Source organism: Phaethon aethereus, assembly GCF_964289735.1.
Source record: "Phaethon aethereus genome assembly, chromosome: Z".
In the NCBI taxonomy this organism is placed as follows: Eukaryota; Metazoa; Chordata; class Aves; order Phaethontiformes; family Phaethontidae; genus Phaethon; species Phaethon aethereus.
Window position 1 is genome coordinate 923472 of NC_138577.1, and position 16221 is coordinate 939692.

The 16221-nt window shown below is 41.7% G+C and overlaps 1 protein-coding gene across 4 annotated transcripts in view; it reads right to left on the reverse strand.

Moving 5' to 3' along the window:
- Positions 1-7750: 7750 nt before the first annotated feature.
- LOC309415755 (E3 ubiquitin-protein ligase NEDD4-like) overlaps positions 7751-16221 on the reverse strand; it is a gene marked incomplete at both ends in the record, with an annotated part of 209308 nt that continues 200837 nt past the window's right edge. For all 4 annotated transcript variants that reach the window (XM_082013361.1, XM_082013360.1, XM_082013359.1 and 1 more), the window contains 7 exons: positions 7751-7853; positions 10152-10224; positions 10703-10799; positions 11635-11742; positions 12299-12358; positions 12762-12822; positions 15429-15502. In XM_082013361.1, coding sequence (XP_081869487.1) covers positions 7751-7853; positions 10152-10224; positions 10703-10799; positions 11635-11742; positions 12299-12358; positions 12762-12822; positions 15429-15502 — 576 coding nt within the window. The remainder of the gene's footprint in view (positions 7854-10151; positions 10225-10702; positions 10800-11634; positions 11743-12298; positions 12359-12761; positions 12823-15428; positions 15503-16221) is intronic.

Sequence of the window (16221 nt, forward strand, 5' to 3'; positions counted from 1 at the left end):
CTAAATGTTACCAGAAGGTCTTTGCCACCGTGCAGAGTTGATGGATTTGCTGTTCAGGTCGTCACCAGGGACAGAGTTACGACTGTACTTCTTGTTGGTTTTATCTCCCCTTGGTTGGGTCCTGAACCGCTGCTAGGACTGGTTTCCATGTGAGGGAACCAGGTCCAGAGGTGGGCCTCCATGGGCCTAGAGTCAACCCTCACTTGAGAGACAGCGTGCGAGGCGCAGGTGAGCGCAGGAGCCTGTGGTGACATCCAGATGAGTTTGTAGGACGTGTTGCTCTGACAGGCTGCCAGACTGGAAGCCGTGGCAGGCGAAGGAAGCCAGACACCTCTGGACTGTATACACAGAAGTAGCAAGCAAGGCAGAGGTGTCTAAGGAACACAAGGGTGAATGTGTGTTAGATAAGAGGCATCAGGTTTGAAACAAAGGGAGCTACTCTTTCACACTGAAAATGACCACAGATGCGTTGTTCAAGCAGCTGTAAATACTAGAATTTCCTTGACACTGGAAACTATTTTAAAAAATATATACATTTTATGGCTATTTATGTGCAAAGAAAAAGAAGCCGTCGCCACTGTAGTAGGTCCTTGAGCTGCATGCCACTCGTGTTGGAAAGTGCATTTGCTGGAGGCACTACTATTTGCCCTTCTCTTAAGCTGTTTTAGCAGAATCTGCAAGTCAGATGCTTGTCCAGCTGGACCTTTAATTCCTTTTCTTTTTTAAACTTGCTGCCATTAATAAAAACAACCAGAGCAAATTAATTTGGATAGTATAGTATTTTTCACTTGTCAGGAGTAGGAAACATCAGGGTAGGAAGCAACCAAGTTTCAGGGCTGGAAATATGAATGTGTTCACTGCCAATGCAGTGACTGTAGCGTCTCCTGCGGGTGGCTACAGAGTGTTGTTGATATATGGGTATTGATTTGGGATTTGAATGTAGTGACATGGAGGTGGCTTTGTTTGCTTGTTTCTCAAGGGTAACAAAACCTTACTAACCATGTACAAATGGCATGTAGGAAGGATTTGCGCAGGCATTCTCTAATCACTTAGAACACTACCTTGCTACAACTTACGTATTTAATTTCCAGTTAGAAACACAAATGGAATTGCTGGTTGTTTTTTTTTTTTGGAAACCTACTGGGCGTAACTATGCCAAAACATTAATACACACGTAGGTATGACAGGAAGAGATGCACGTGTTGAGGTGTGTTTTGTTTGTTTTTAAACTTTAGTTGTAAAGAGTGCTGGTTAACCCTATGTTTCAGCATTACCCAGTTTGTCACTTTACGCTACAAAGATGTTTGCTTACAGTACAAAGATGTTGGTAAAGGAGTCCATTAACAACACAGCTGAGTTAGTTCCAGCCCAAGGGAGGCTGCAATATTAGTGGATAGAATTCACTTTGAAGCATGTCACCTGGCTGCAGATGCTTAGGAAGAGGTGGAGGCTTGAAAGAAAGAGGGGAGATGGGCAGCCCTTTCAGAAATCAGTGCCTGAGGGAGGAAAATACAGATAGGCAGAAATAAAAATTTAGATTGCTTCTCTGTAGTGGTGATACAGCTGAACAGTAAAGACTGGTGCATTAATTAATAAAGCAGAGTTAAGTCATGCTGCAATTGCAAGTTGAGATGATGTTCCACAGCATCACGCACAGGCACAAAAATAACTTGGTTGCAGAGCTCAATAGGCTGAGTCATCTTGGGGTTTGGTGTCTTGAAGCAGCCATATGGCAGTGCTCGGGAGCTCCTCATTAGCCTGATTCGTAACAGGTATTCCTGCCTACTGACAAGTTGGACAGGGTTCCTGATGGCAGGTGGTGGTTCTGGTGCTGTGCGAAGAGATTTCGGTTTTGCCTAGTCACCTTGGCCACCCTCGTTCCTCTTCCAGCTTGACACTTGCTTGCGGGGATGGTGTAGGGTGGTGGTGGTGTGCCTTGCCTCCCTCCCCCTCGTTTTTTTTCCTCCTTCAGCAAACGGCAGCTGAGGGGAGCCGCAAGCCTATGCGTCATGACCCTTGGTGTGTACTAGTGCGAGTCAGGGCAATGCTGTGTGTAGGCTCAAAAGCCAGGAGACAGTTTGTTACATACTGCTTCTACATTTGAGACAGATAATTTAGTCCACCTGCAACTCTTAAGCACTGATATACAGTACATTCCTCCTCAGCTAACTCCTAGAGTGAGCTGTTAAGTCAGAAATATGACTTGTGGGGTGGGTTTTTGTTTTTTGTGTGTATGGGTTTTTGTTATTGTTGGTTGTGCTTTTAAGTTAGGCATTCACACTGATTAACAGGAAAGGCAACATTAATTCTATTGCTGCTAGTGAGAGGTTGTTTTTAGTACTACGTCATCTAAATTGTAACACTGAAAATCAAAACTAATTCACTGATGTGTAGACTTGCATTGTTAAACTGCATTTTGTTAAGATTGTTGCAAGTAGGTTATTTTGTTTGTAGTACATGTGTTATTGTGGGCTGCAGAAAATTCTGTTGTATATGTAAAAATATGCAATAAAAATGATAGAACATTCACACTTCAGGTATGGCTTAAACAGGAAAAGTTTGAGAGTGCTGCTTTGTACGGTCACTGCAGAGCTGGGTAATTCAAGAATAGAACTAAGAAGCTGGGAGAGGTCCCAGTTTTATATTTTACTTGGTTGACCCTTCTTTAGAGAATGCTGCATAATCGCTAACCTTATACTAATTGTTCAAATCCTTCTAGAGGAAAGCTACCTTGAATCGTGCCTTCTGAAGGTGGCTGTGCACCAGTGGCCAGTGTCCATTGTAAACTCCTCTCGGGGATATACGCTTATTCAGCTGAAAACATCACACATCACTGTTTCATGAAGGCAAGAGAGGATTATGGAGAAAACCTTGGGAACCACTTTTACAGCAGCTGCACTATGTGGATGGTGTGTTTAATCACTTAAAAATAAATCAGGTACAGATGTGACCGCATATAGGCCCCCCCAACCACAACCCAGGTCATGGAAGCCTTCCAGCATGTTGTCACCTTAAGGCAATTATTTTTAACAAAACAAAGCTCCAGTTAGACAAAAAATATATTTGAAGTATAAAATGCTGTAGCTTCCATAATTCTTTATTAAATACTTAAGTTGCATCATTTCATTACAACAACTTCATTTTGTCTCATTGAGCTTTTGCTGTCCAGAAAACAAACTACAGTTTCTTTCACCGCTCCTTGGAAAGTAAGTAGAAAAAATGTTTTTGTCCATAAACAAATCCTTTCCCCACAGTGTATCAAATCAAACCACAGTTTAAAGCTGTATTAATTGTGAAAATGAGGGTTACTTATATGTAGTACTTCTAAAATAAATTTTAAGGTAGTTTAGCATAATTTTGAATAGCCTTCTAGTATGAGGTGATTTTACAAAAAAATTCACACTGTTTAATATTTTTAATCTGGAATGTTTGACACTTTTGTATGTTTGGAAATATCTCAGTTTTGAATTTGATTTAAAATTCATGTTTACAAACACAGAACACAGCAACATCACCTTCTGGAGTTTTCCATTTGGGTTTTGAGAATTGTAACCTGTTTGCTACTGCAGGGGCTGTGAGAGATCCTCAGTAGAGACGGGCAGCTCACCAGCCTCCTTTAAATCCAACAGAATGGATTACAGTGTAAAAATGCAACACGTGCTACCGTATGTGCATGCATACTGTGTATATTTTTACAGCTACGTATTTAAAAAAATTAAGATGTGAAAATAATACATAAAAGGAAAAACCCCAACATGTAAGTGGAGGATAAACGTGGACAAACAGGTCGTTAGATGTGTGCATCGATTGACATATGAGTAATACGGTTTGCACTGATGGTGATGGTATCCAAGGGGGCTCTAGGTGTGCTGACAGGCCCGGTGGGTATGGAACATTAATATGGTTAAATTCCAGTTTTATAGGCTTCCCATGCATTTCAAATACGCATCACTTCTAGTGCAACATCATAACAGATGGGTGAAGACTGTGGTGTTTTTTTCTTGTCATTTTATATACAAAAGGAAAAGATTTTTATTTAAAAGATCTACATCTTAAGATGTCCAATCTGGTAATCTACCTTTTTTCTACTGTATGTACTGATAACTAGCCCTTGCAATCACATGGGTATGATCACTTATTTTTATCTGAAAAGTGCAGTCTAACTATGCAGCTTCCCCTCCCTGGTTCCCTTGTTTTCACAACTCCTGGCCCTTCAGTGTCATGTAAAATGCTTCGTCTGAAGCACTGGGGAAGGGTTACCACTGAACACTGCAGTTAGTACGTACAGCATCCTCCTCTGCTAGCTTATCAGCGCAGGCGTCGTGCCAGCATGGTGCTCCCACTCCCTGCACTCGGCATTCACCGGGGAGAGGTCAGCATGAGAGACGAAAATAAGAGCAATCTTGTGGTAACAGGGTTTTTTCTCATTTACTTGGCCTCATCTAGTTTATTGTGACACTGAAAATAGTTTCCTGGGTTTTGTCATAGCATAGGAGATCTCAACTCTTTGGCTGATGAGGGGCCTATCTGCCCAAGAGTTTAGCCATCATTTATAAAATCTGAGTTGCATGGGTATAGTACATTTTAGCAGGGGTTTATGTCCCTGTAACTACAGGGGTGCCAAGCCTGCCTGCAACAGCCCGATGGCTCTAGCTAACAGGAAGGCCCCGATACCTGTCATAAAAGCTTTATGTGGCAGAGGGATGGGGCTGAGCGATTCCCCTCAGTGTATCCCAGCAGTGGTTTTGCTCACTTGTGAGCTCTGGATTACTTGCGGGCCCCAACAAAGAAAAGGACCGTTTTGCTTCCGTGGTGAAGGGAGCTGTAGCATGTCTGTAAAAGCAAAACACTGTGCTGTGTCGTGACAGCACAGCTAGCGCGGGTAAGGAAGGAAGTGATGACCTGGCTTACTGCAAGCTGGGTTCCCTGGGCTGTGGAGGGCTGTCTGCACAGGGCGCTGCGTGGGCGAGAGCTAACTTGGGTGGCTGGGCATGGTACTGCGTTGGCTCTAGTGCTGGCAGGCTCAAGCTGCAGGTGGGAGCTCTGGTTGCAGTGTCTAGGGACAAGAAGCACAAACAGCATTTATTCAGCTATTTGCATTAATGGCAAGAAAGCTGTGACTGACAGCACAGATTTCAGCTGTGCAAGTCTATTCGGGCACTGCATGGTGGGCTCGTGGTCAATGCTGCCCGAGGGCTGTCGGGTCTTGTCAGCTGCCATGCTAATGGCATACCTAGAGGGAGTCAAGGGTTTCTTTTGGTATCAAGCTGTTTCCTGAAGATGAAAACCCCTTCTCTAAAACTAACCACAACAGTCCAAATGCATGTTAATGACAATTCCTATGCTGGAATTCACCTTGCTATTTTAATACCTTGTGAATGCCTTTGGAGTGTCTGTCAGTTTGAGAGGTTAAGTGGATCTGAAAAGATGTTAAGCTAAGTAAATTTTAAATTTTCTTAAAAAAAAAAACCCCAAAAAATCTAGACACCACCACTTTCCCCTCCAGTCAGATGTCATGGTAGAATTCTAGATGGCTGAAAGGGCTTTGATGCAGGTGTTAGTAAATCTGTTTCAGAAGATGAGGGAGGGAAGGGACCAAAACCAGATCACAACTAGAGGAACACCAGCTGAGCTCTGGTTCTAGGTCAGCTGCACTCCTGCTAGGTCACAGCCCTCACCTGTAGATCAGTTTCAGTTTCTCATGTCTTGGGACTTTTTAAGGTTCTGATACATGGCATTGGAGCCTCCAGCCACACATCCAGGTTAAGATGGAAAGAGAGCAGACTTTGGAGTATGACCCTTCCCTCAAGGGAGCCCATGCTGTAACCAGCTGTGCTTAACATGCAGCTGGTCAGTGGAAATACCTGGGTTTACCTCATTCTCTCTGCCTTTCCCACAGCTCAGTGACCAGTATTGTGTTTCCTCATCTACTTGGATGCAGTCTACTTTCTCATCAAATGTCAAAAGTCAGAAAAGGATGTCTGCAAACATATTTAATAGACAATGAATCTTGACCTATGTTCAAATACTAAAACAACCAACCTTCTTCATACATGTACTAGCTCCTGAAATGTTTTGCTAGCATGCAACCATTTGCTGAGCGTTAGGAGCGTTAAGGTGTCTCTCCAGCTGCAGTGTTCCTATGCTGAAGTTCCTGGAGTGTGGCTGTTGGGTGCCCGGGGGGCAGGGCTAGGCTCAATAAGCTGTTGGCACAGAGGTGAAATGTTGTTTTGGCATGAGGCACCATCTTGCTTGGTAAGTGTTAAATGGGTTCTTGGGGAAAAAGCCTAGCTGTAGTGGGCACAGCTTACAAAATGGAGGGTTAAACTGCTGAAGCCATACCCTCAAACCTACCCTAGCGGTACTGTAACCATGGAACCTCAGTGGATCAAATACAAATCTTTCACTTCTAATCAGTCACAAGAGATGCAACTCCGACATTATAGTTTAAGCATGCAACATGTCATAGGTAACAAAATTGAGTAGATAGCAGTGTATATTAAATAAATCTTTGTGATTAAGTAAAAAATAAATCACAAAAACAGTGGCCGAGGAACATGTCTGCAGGCTCAGCTCTACATCTGGTTGGTTGTTTTTGTTTTTTTCTTTTATACATCAGCAGCAGCCAAATTCACACTTGATAGATATTGCACCAGAAAGACATGTGCAGTGAGAAGGAATATAATCACATTAATGTTTATGATAAAAAACAGATATGACTTCCATGTGTTACATAAAGTGCCTTTAGAGTTGGTGCAGTTAGAAACAAACAAAAAACCACATTGTTATTTAGATATCATTAGCAAATGCATACAAACAGGAGACAAAACAGACCTGTTTTCCATAGTGCCAAATCACACAGTGCCAGGTTTCACTCAAGATGCCTCCATTGCAAACAGTAAAGAGGAAAGGTTAATAAAAGAATTGCTATACAAGGATAATGACAGGGTTAAGCATATTTTCCTAAAATGATTAATGCCAACCCTACCCCCAAATGCTCTATAGTACATGTAAATATTACCAATAATGAGGCAATTTCTTTGCTGAACATGAGATCTGGCATGCTATGTTATGATTCTCCCTTGACTTGTAACTATTCTAATATTTATACAAAAATGCAACATCCAGTCCATACTTCTAGATACAGAAAAATATTTATGTGCTCAGGGAAAAGAGTTGCTCTCAATATACAGCCTATGTAGAGAAAATTTCTAACATTGCCTTCTCCTACTTTCCTAATGGTTTGGGAAAACAAGGCTCAAAATGTGCTTTGAAAAATGACACTGGCATCAAGTCTGGTACGAAATTAAGAAAAATGCTCATTTTTCTAAGTATATGATATTTAATTGTAATGAAATAAAATCTGAAAATATCTAAATCAATTAAAAAGTAAACATGAGTTGTAATACTATACCTGTAAAATGATTAATTCCATTCATTGTCATTAGAAATTATGTAAAATATTTATTAAGGGCTTTGCCTACAGAGGCACAACATAAATAGAGTAAGTCCAGCTGAAATGTGATCAGAGTTCACATTAAGCAGTTGGCAGGCTGCTGTGGAGGTGTCGGAAAAGCCACCCACAGGTTGCAGTTCCAACTTCTGGATCCGGGCAGCGGCACGGGCGAGGGGCTTGCTCCGAGAACCAGCGCTGTGCAACTGTCCTGCCACACTCACTCGGAGAAGACCGTGAGGCCGATGCAAAAGCGCAAGCAGAGCTTGCTTGAAGGTGGGGGGGAAAGCTGACGTTTTAATCCACTCCTTCAAATCCTTGAGCGTTCTCAACTGCCATAAGGAGCTTCTCTCGCAAATCTTCAAAAGATTCATAAAGAGGTAAGTCTAGGCGATTAAAGCTGAAATTTAGAAGGAAAAGAATCACTTAACCCATTGGAAAATACACATAATTTTAAAGAAAAAAAGGTTACACAATTTGGGGGCCTATATCTTCACCGCGTCCTTTGCGAACTCAACACATGTGCGTGTTCCCTGCAGGCAGCATCTGAGACCTGCCCTGCCTGTACCAAAGTGAGTTCTCAGAAATAACTCTGTGCCTCCTTCCTTTTCAGAGCGGAAAGTGGGAGTTTGTTAAGGACCCAGCAGAATGCTCCCCTCCGTATCTAGTTGACTGAAACCACTTCCTCTTTGTCATAAGGCTGGTCTCCTACGACTCAGCTAAGATGTTCTGAACTTATTGGACAGACTTGCCACCCTCTGGGGGAAAAGAAAGAGAAGAATAAACACCCAAAAGAAGGTCTTGAAAAGGTGCTGTAACACCTAACAGATAATTGAAAACAACTGAACAATTGTTTCTTGTGGTTTTTTTTTAAATAAAACTTTATTCCCTAGAATGATTATTTTTATGGAAGGATCACCGTTCTGTACTAATGTTCTAAAAGTTAGTTTTCCTATACAGCACAATTTAAGTTACCTTAAAAAAAGCTGTGTTCTTGATATGCAACAGAGAAAGACAAAGATTTGTACTGAATGCTTTCAACATTTGCAAATTCTATAAATTAGGATTAAAGTCAGCCAGTTTATGACCTCACATTTTTAGCTAATTGTCCAACAATTTATGGCTGTTATAGCCACAGAAAGCTGTGCTACATGGTTTGTTATGCCAGACTTTCTGTTGTTCATTATACTCACTTACAAGGGTGAGGAAAAAATAAAATCGGGGAAAATGAGAAAGGGAGAATGGTGGCGAGAGCAGCTGCGGCCTGCAGCGTGCTCCAGGTTGGTGAAGCAATAGCTGAGGTAGAACCGCAGCACCCAGAAGACAGCAAGCATCAGCCCTGAGTTGTACAAATGCTAGTCTTGCTTTTCTGACTCATGGGTATCCTCCAGTTTCTTAGTTTTCCAGAAGGAAGAGGCAATAAAGTTCAAAGATGCATAAAAGGAGGCAATGAACAGTATTAGCCTTACAAGGTGAGGCACCATTTTTCCTTCTAGTATATATGCCATGAAGTTCCTTTTATCAGTCTTCTCTTGGACAGTTTATTGACCATCCTATATTTTTCAAAGCCTTCAGACGGATAGAACAGAGGCTCTGTTTTAACATTAATAGAAAAATAACTGAAGCAGAAGCTGTAATTCCTCTTGCTGTTTTTTTCCTGTCTCAGTTTCGGCAGGAACCACACAAGTGCCCCTGCCACTACTCTGCAGTACCATCGAGGAGGCACTGGACTTCTGTGACTCTGTATCCTTACCTGTAATGTCTGCTTGTCATTTCTGGGGAAACTGGGGGGGTGGATTATAAAGTCTTCCTAAGGCACTGGAAAACTACTGAGTGTTTGTGCCGGAATGGCTGCAACCCGAACGGGCTCCGAGGACCACGTGTAAGATCCTGGGCCTCTGCTAGCAGGCACTGAGGACCCCACTCCCAAATCGTGAAGCGCGCAGCGTGCTTTCATGCTGTGCTCTGGCTGGGACCGTGCTGCAAGTACCCTGCAGGAGTGGATTCTTCCGTATTTGATACGGGGAAAAGTCTTCTAGAGGAAGCGATTCAAATTACTTCCATTGTGCCAGAGCGTCGGTTGAACTGGCCAGTGCGTAAAGCAATTTGCAGGTAACTACATAGCTTCAACTATGATTGTTAAGATTTGGTATACAGGGATAGTAAGTCCCTAGAATCTAGTATAAAATAGAGCAGGGGAAAAACTAGCTCTTCTCTAACACTTCTAACAAGCAAGCAATTACTAGAAGAGAAGTCCTGAGCTGAAAGGGTTGCTTGAAATACAATGGAATAGCATTAAAAAGTCTTTATCAGAAAGGCTATGACAGAAGGAGTCTATTTTGGGTTCATTTACCTGCATTTACTGCAGAACACCTACTTTATTAACACAGCCTTTTGTGTGCCCACGAGACAGCAAAACAAGCATCATTTAGAAGCCCTCGGAAGCAATGGCACAGTGCTGAAGTTGAGCCCTGCTGCCTCCTGGAATTTTGCATGTTATGCTCTACAGCTGGTAAACACTCACTGTTCTTTGCCTTTTAACTACATACCTACACACCCAGACCCAGGGGGTAGGTCTCAGAGTATCCCATTTTATGAAGAGCAGTATGATGCAGAGCTAAAATGTCAGAGAGGCACAGTCATCAGCTTCCCCCTTTCCTGGCAGAAAAGCTGTATATTTGATGCTTTTATGACTTACCATGTGTGAGCTCTGGGCAGTTTATCAGGACTTCCCCATTGCTCTATTGTAAACAGCTGAGGACCATTTGAACCTGGTTGAAAATGAGAATCATATGAAACATAAATTGCACCAGTTGAAAAATCTAGCCTACAAAACTCCCTTAATGAAAACTACCTTAGATCAAAGAGGAATGGGGTTATTTGTTTCCAAGTCTGGTTAGCTTGTTAAGTTTATCTAACCACCTTTGCATAGAGTATGTGTACTGCAGAAGAAGTAAGCTCAGACATGACACGAGTATTACTCCTCTCGACAGCTGAAGTTTTCCCTGTGGGAGCTCGGGGAGCATCTACGTAACACCCATGGTGTACAAAACTTTACTCCTCCTCCACGTGCCGCCCCAGTTCTCCAGTGCTCCTGGCATCCAGAGGGAGAATTCTTATTTGGGGGCCAGAGGGTTGGCTATGACTATGCTTCTGGCGGGCCCAGGTTTTCTCGTTGGCATTCAGAAGTGGTCTGTACAGCCCTTCTAGCGCTGAGCACAGTCTGGGGGCCGGTGGAAGGGAGCTCACCGTAAAGTTCAGCAAATCCATTCATAGGCACGCGTGACGTCCCAGTAACAAACTGCAGTAACCGAATCCGCTTTTCAGCATCCATCAGTAAAACAGCCTGTTGACAAACAGACACAGTCACTGTCTTTTCACTTTCACAGCTGTAGATGGTGCCATTAAAAAAACAAAAACTGGGTAAATGATCGGTATTAGACTCATAGAGATACTGCTCTGAAAGATGTGATGCAGGTCACATGCCAGGTGTTCTGGGATTTTCCTGCTGTCACTGGGCCACAGCAACAACAGACAGTGCTCTGGCAGCAGCTGGGAGCTACAGCTGGTACTCCCGTGTGAACTGCCTTGCCTTTTGTCGCATCAGGGACCGGTACCTGCCTGGAGGCGTGGGGCGCAACAGGGGCACTGCAACCCGTAACTGCCTGAGCTGGGGCGTGGAGACACGGAGATGACAGAAAAGCCTTGCAGCCAGGCAGAGGGACTGCAAAGCTTCATGGAAAATCAGCTCAGGGTCGTGCTACAGCTGGAGCTCAGAGTCAAGCTTCTGGATTGACACAAGTGCATAGCCATCATGTATCCCCACCGCAGTCATGAAAACTATTTAAGAAACCCAGAAACAAAGTTCGAGGTGCGTACACAAAGCTGTAAGATTCTGGTATTTTTAAGAAAAAAGACACTCCTTTGAAAAATCTATCGCTATTATGGGAAAAAGTATTCTACTTCAAGACACTTCAGATAAAACCAAAGATCCAACTTCACTTCTTGGGGTCTAACACAGGCTCTAACGAGCACCGCCCCTGTCATTTCCAGCATTTCTGATGCATTCTTCAGCAGTTTCCAAGAGGAAAAAAGATTTCATAACAGACTCCACAAAACAATACTGTAACTTTCACTTTTAGGAACAGAGAAGATAAACGTGGTAAAACAAACAGTATTACCTTCCAGAACCACTGGATAACAGGATGATTGGGGCAATACCCATTTTTGTAGATTGTATGTTGTCTCCAGTCATTAACATCAACATCGCCAAGGCCACACATCAGTAACTGCAGGGGGAAGGAAACAGTTCTGGGGTTAACTGAAGATGGAACTGTGTTATCCTGTACGCTTCAGCAGAAAAACAAGGTTATACTTTCCCTCTGTTGTCTGTGTGCTCCCTTTTAAACAGCTAAGCAGCGCACATATAAATGCCAACGGAAAGTGGAGCTTCTCTTCAGGAGAATTCTCAAAGAGTATTTCATTTTACTGGAGAAACACTATGAAATACTTACGTGTCGTGTGACAACATCGTTTATGGTATTCTGCTTAAAATATGACTGGTATAAGCATAATGGCATTAATTCAGTAAGCTACTTGCATGCTTCATATATGCAAATAACTCAACCACCTCACTGAATAATTAAACTTTTTTGTGCATTTATGTGACCAATAGATTTATGAATTAAGGAGAAAAATCTCATTTTCCACTGTAAGCAAAGCATCTTTATCTGCAAATTCACTTAGGACAAGTAAGTGAGGACTGACGAGCCTAGAGCACAACGCATCATTTTCTGATGAGCATTACTGATCCATTGTCTCTGGAGTTCAATTAAACAAACTCACCTCTAGTTCATTTTCATCAAAAATTTTTATCAGATCAATAGGAAGAAGTTCTGTGAATCCCTGAAAGAAAGCAAAGCAAAGTTATAATTGTCATACCACGTAAAATCAAGTTTTTATCTAACGGGATCTTTGGCGTCAGGGAACTTAAGTATATGGCAGAGGGTGAAGAAGGGTTTTGAAAATGAAATATTCATCAACAGTATATTTCATTTATTAATAAAAAAATCACTAAATTATTTCAAGCTCAAATAATTTAAACTTGAAAGAGAATTACCTCCTTCTTCTTGCAAGGGAAAGATTATATACTCTTTATATACCTGATATACAAGGTAAAACTCAAAGCATAAAACATAAGCATTCCAAAACTTATGCGGTTATGCAAAGCTCCCCACTCCCTCAACACAGACACTGGTGGGTAAGAAATCTGCATGCAAAAAAAGAAAAGGCAGCTAAAGAGCCTTACCTCCAAAAAGGCATTCATTTGTTTCTGAACTCTGTTTACAAACCTCCACTGGATGACCAGGCTGCAGCAGACACAAAAACCACAGAGGCACACTTGTTACGAGACTGCGAACTGTGTGATCAGTGCTTTTAGCAACCCTAAGAGTTTCAGTTTCTCATTTACAACTTCAGCCATCTCCCAACCACGCTCCGCTGGTTCAGGAAACTGAGAAGGTTTTATTAATTGCTCCAATTTATCTTGTGTGACTGACTGAATTGTTGAAAAAAATCCGTGACTGTGAACAAGTTACAGTATGAATATTTTCACTTTAGCATGCAACACAAACTCTACACATACACTTCCATGTTTCACAGCCATGACTTTTCTACATCACCAAGAATTTTTTAAGGTAACGCTGTCAGACGACACAACATTAACCTTTCTGTTCCTACGGAGATTAGCTCAAGGATGAACATAGCAAAAAGGCTTGCCTGCGGATTGAAACAGCCTACAAGTTCATTACTATGCTTCATTTCCGTCCGGATGAGGCTATAATCCAGACTCCGGAGGGTGTATTTACTGTTAGTGTTGGCTACCTAAGTGCCCAGACGTTCTACTCTTCCAGAGCTCTCAGTAATTAACAATTCCCAACGAAGCCTACAAAATTTGAGGCTAGATGTACTTACATGTAACAGCCTGCCTATAAATAAATAAGTAAGTGAATAAAACCTGCAATATCAAAGAAAAGGCTTGTAGCACAACTGCCTCACAGGTTCTAGTCGAATGTTTCAGAAATCCAATGCTTTCCTGCTAAAAACGTGCTTCAGCATGCTAATTTGCATGAATACAGCAATTATGTTTCCTCCCCTTTGAAGAGGCGCTAATTAAAAATGCCACCAAGTACAGTTGAATTTATTATTTTACATTCTGATAAGCAGAGAAACCGAGGAAGCTTAAAATTAAATCTAAACAGCACGTTTAGATTTAGATTTGGCCAATTTCTGATAGCAACACCGGCACGGAAATTGCGGAGCGGGTCTGCGCAACTAGCGGAGAAGGGCAGCGGGCCGACGGCCGCGCTGCGGCACGCCTTCCGGCTGCCTGTAGCCCGGGCGCCTGGGGCCCGACTTTGGAGACGTACGGCTCCCGCGTGGGGGCTGCAGTTAATCTTTGTTCTGTTTTTGTTATGCGAACTGAATTTTCAAAGGCGGCGTTACAGCACGGCTACGGTTCATTTGATGGTTACTAGAAAATTCCTAGTGCGATTTCCTCATAATGTTTAAAGAAATAGCTGCTAATTAAAAATCACTGTTATTTAGTCAGTTTAACTATTTTCCTTCATTTCTGCAATAAATATTACATAATAAAATAATGCAAACAAAGCACCAGATTTTCTATTTGACAACAATTCGTCGTTATCTACATGATACCCCATAAGCACTACCTATGCATGAGAATGCATCATTTGGATGTTACTCTAAGACACAGAGGGAAAAATAAAATTAAAGTTTTAAACACCTGCAGTTTGGTGCTTGGTTGGTTTTTGTTGTTTTTTTTTTTTTAAAAGTATAACAACTGGAATAGTTCAATCATAATGGAATTCTGGGGAAAAATACATAAAAGATTTTGGGTTGCATTAATCATTTCCAAATGAGAGCATACAAATGACAGCACCCAAGTATTGACTCTAAAGTTATAAAAATACTGAGAGTAGCCATGAAAGAACTATCTAGATGTAAACCTAACAGTTCTGAATTTTCAAAGAGCTTTTCTACACTGTATCAAGATGATGGAGAGAAAAAAAAGTTTGTGACGTCTAGTATTTTGCATCTGAAAAAGACATACCTGAAAAATTTAAGTGCTGGTAGCGCAAGTAGATTACACACAAAGTAATGAAAAAAAAAATCATAAAAGCAGAAATTTCTTACTGTTCCACCATTACAGCCGGATCACTGTAACACAGCATTGCAAATGAGATTAACAAACAAGTACAAAGTTCTTCTCTCGGAGGAATGCTTAAACGTTTACAGAGTTCCTGGGTTCTGCCCTGAATGAAGACCACAACAGCAAGCAAATACGGACTCGATAAATGATACAGACATCCTATTCTCATCCTTTTTTCTCGCCAGTTTAGCGCTCAGATCTGCAGTCATTCTTGACTTGTATTCTGCGACCTAGCAGTTATCAGGAAAACCTCTAAACCCTAGGGTGGAAGACCATGCTCCTGTGCAGATCTCCAAAACAGAGCTGGTTACGCCAGGCACGTAGGCAACAGACAGGAGCAGGCACAAAACTCGGCAAAATTCCTCTCTCTACTTTAACTCGGTAAGTATTGCATCCAAGAGGTGCCATTTCTTTTCACAGAGTAATGCAGGTGTGGATCTCTGTCATTCAGAGCAATCCCATCCCTTCTTGAATGTTCCTCATGCCTACCCATCACGAAAACAGTGTCCTGTTATGTCATATTACTAATCAGACTCCCCTGATTAGTGTAATCCATAGAACAGTAAAGGCTGAAAATGAAACTTTCTAAAGATAAGGGTATAAATAATGTTAATGGTAAGATTTTCTTTTAAAAGGATCTCTGGCAATCTATTGTGGTCCAAACTATGGTAATTGCAGTAGGGTAAATTCTACGACAACTGTGCTTTCTTACACTCAGGAAAAATTCCATGAACGTATACATACTCGATGTATTCCCTTTTGTTTTCATTCGTTACCATGATTTCTGACCCATTTGGCTTCAGGTCGACTTGATATGTCTGTATTTCAAAAGAAAAAAAACAAAACAAAACAGAACACAACAGGACGTTATTTCAGGAGACATTTCTCACAAAATTCACTTGGCTTCAGCAGCATTTCACAAGTAGCATCAGAAAATTATTATGCTGTAATAGCTAAGGAGACATCAAAGCATTCCACATTTAACGATGGCATCATTAGGAACAAATTATTATATGATCACTTAAAAGACTGAATTCTTGATCATACTCATTAGCAAGTGAGCAAACCATTCCAAAGCAAACTTCTAGTCCTGAACGGCAGGTTCAGTTGGGTAAAGAAAACACAGATTCCATTTTAGTATGGGTAGAAAAATGCCTTCTAATTTTTAAAAATGCTTGAAACAAAATGATTACTCAAAATCCACAGAGAAGCTGTTTCATAAAAAGGCCAAAAAAGTCAAGTAGAAAAACAGATTACAGAAATGGTTAAGCACAAATTTGCTAAGGATGGTGTCACCATGGAGCGTAAGATTGAAACAACCAAATTCATTACAGTTCACAAGAAACTAGAACAAGTCCAAATAATCACAGAATCATTAAGGTTGGAAAAGACCTTTAAGATCATCAAGTCCAACCACCAACCCAACACCACCATGCCCACTAAACCATGTCCCGAAGTGCCATGTCTACACATTTTTTGAACACCTCCAGTGATGGTGACTCCACCACCTCCCTGGGCAGCCTGTGCCAATGCCTGA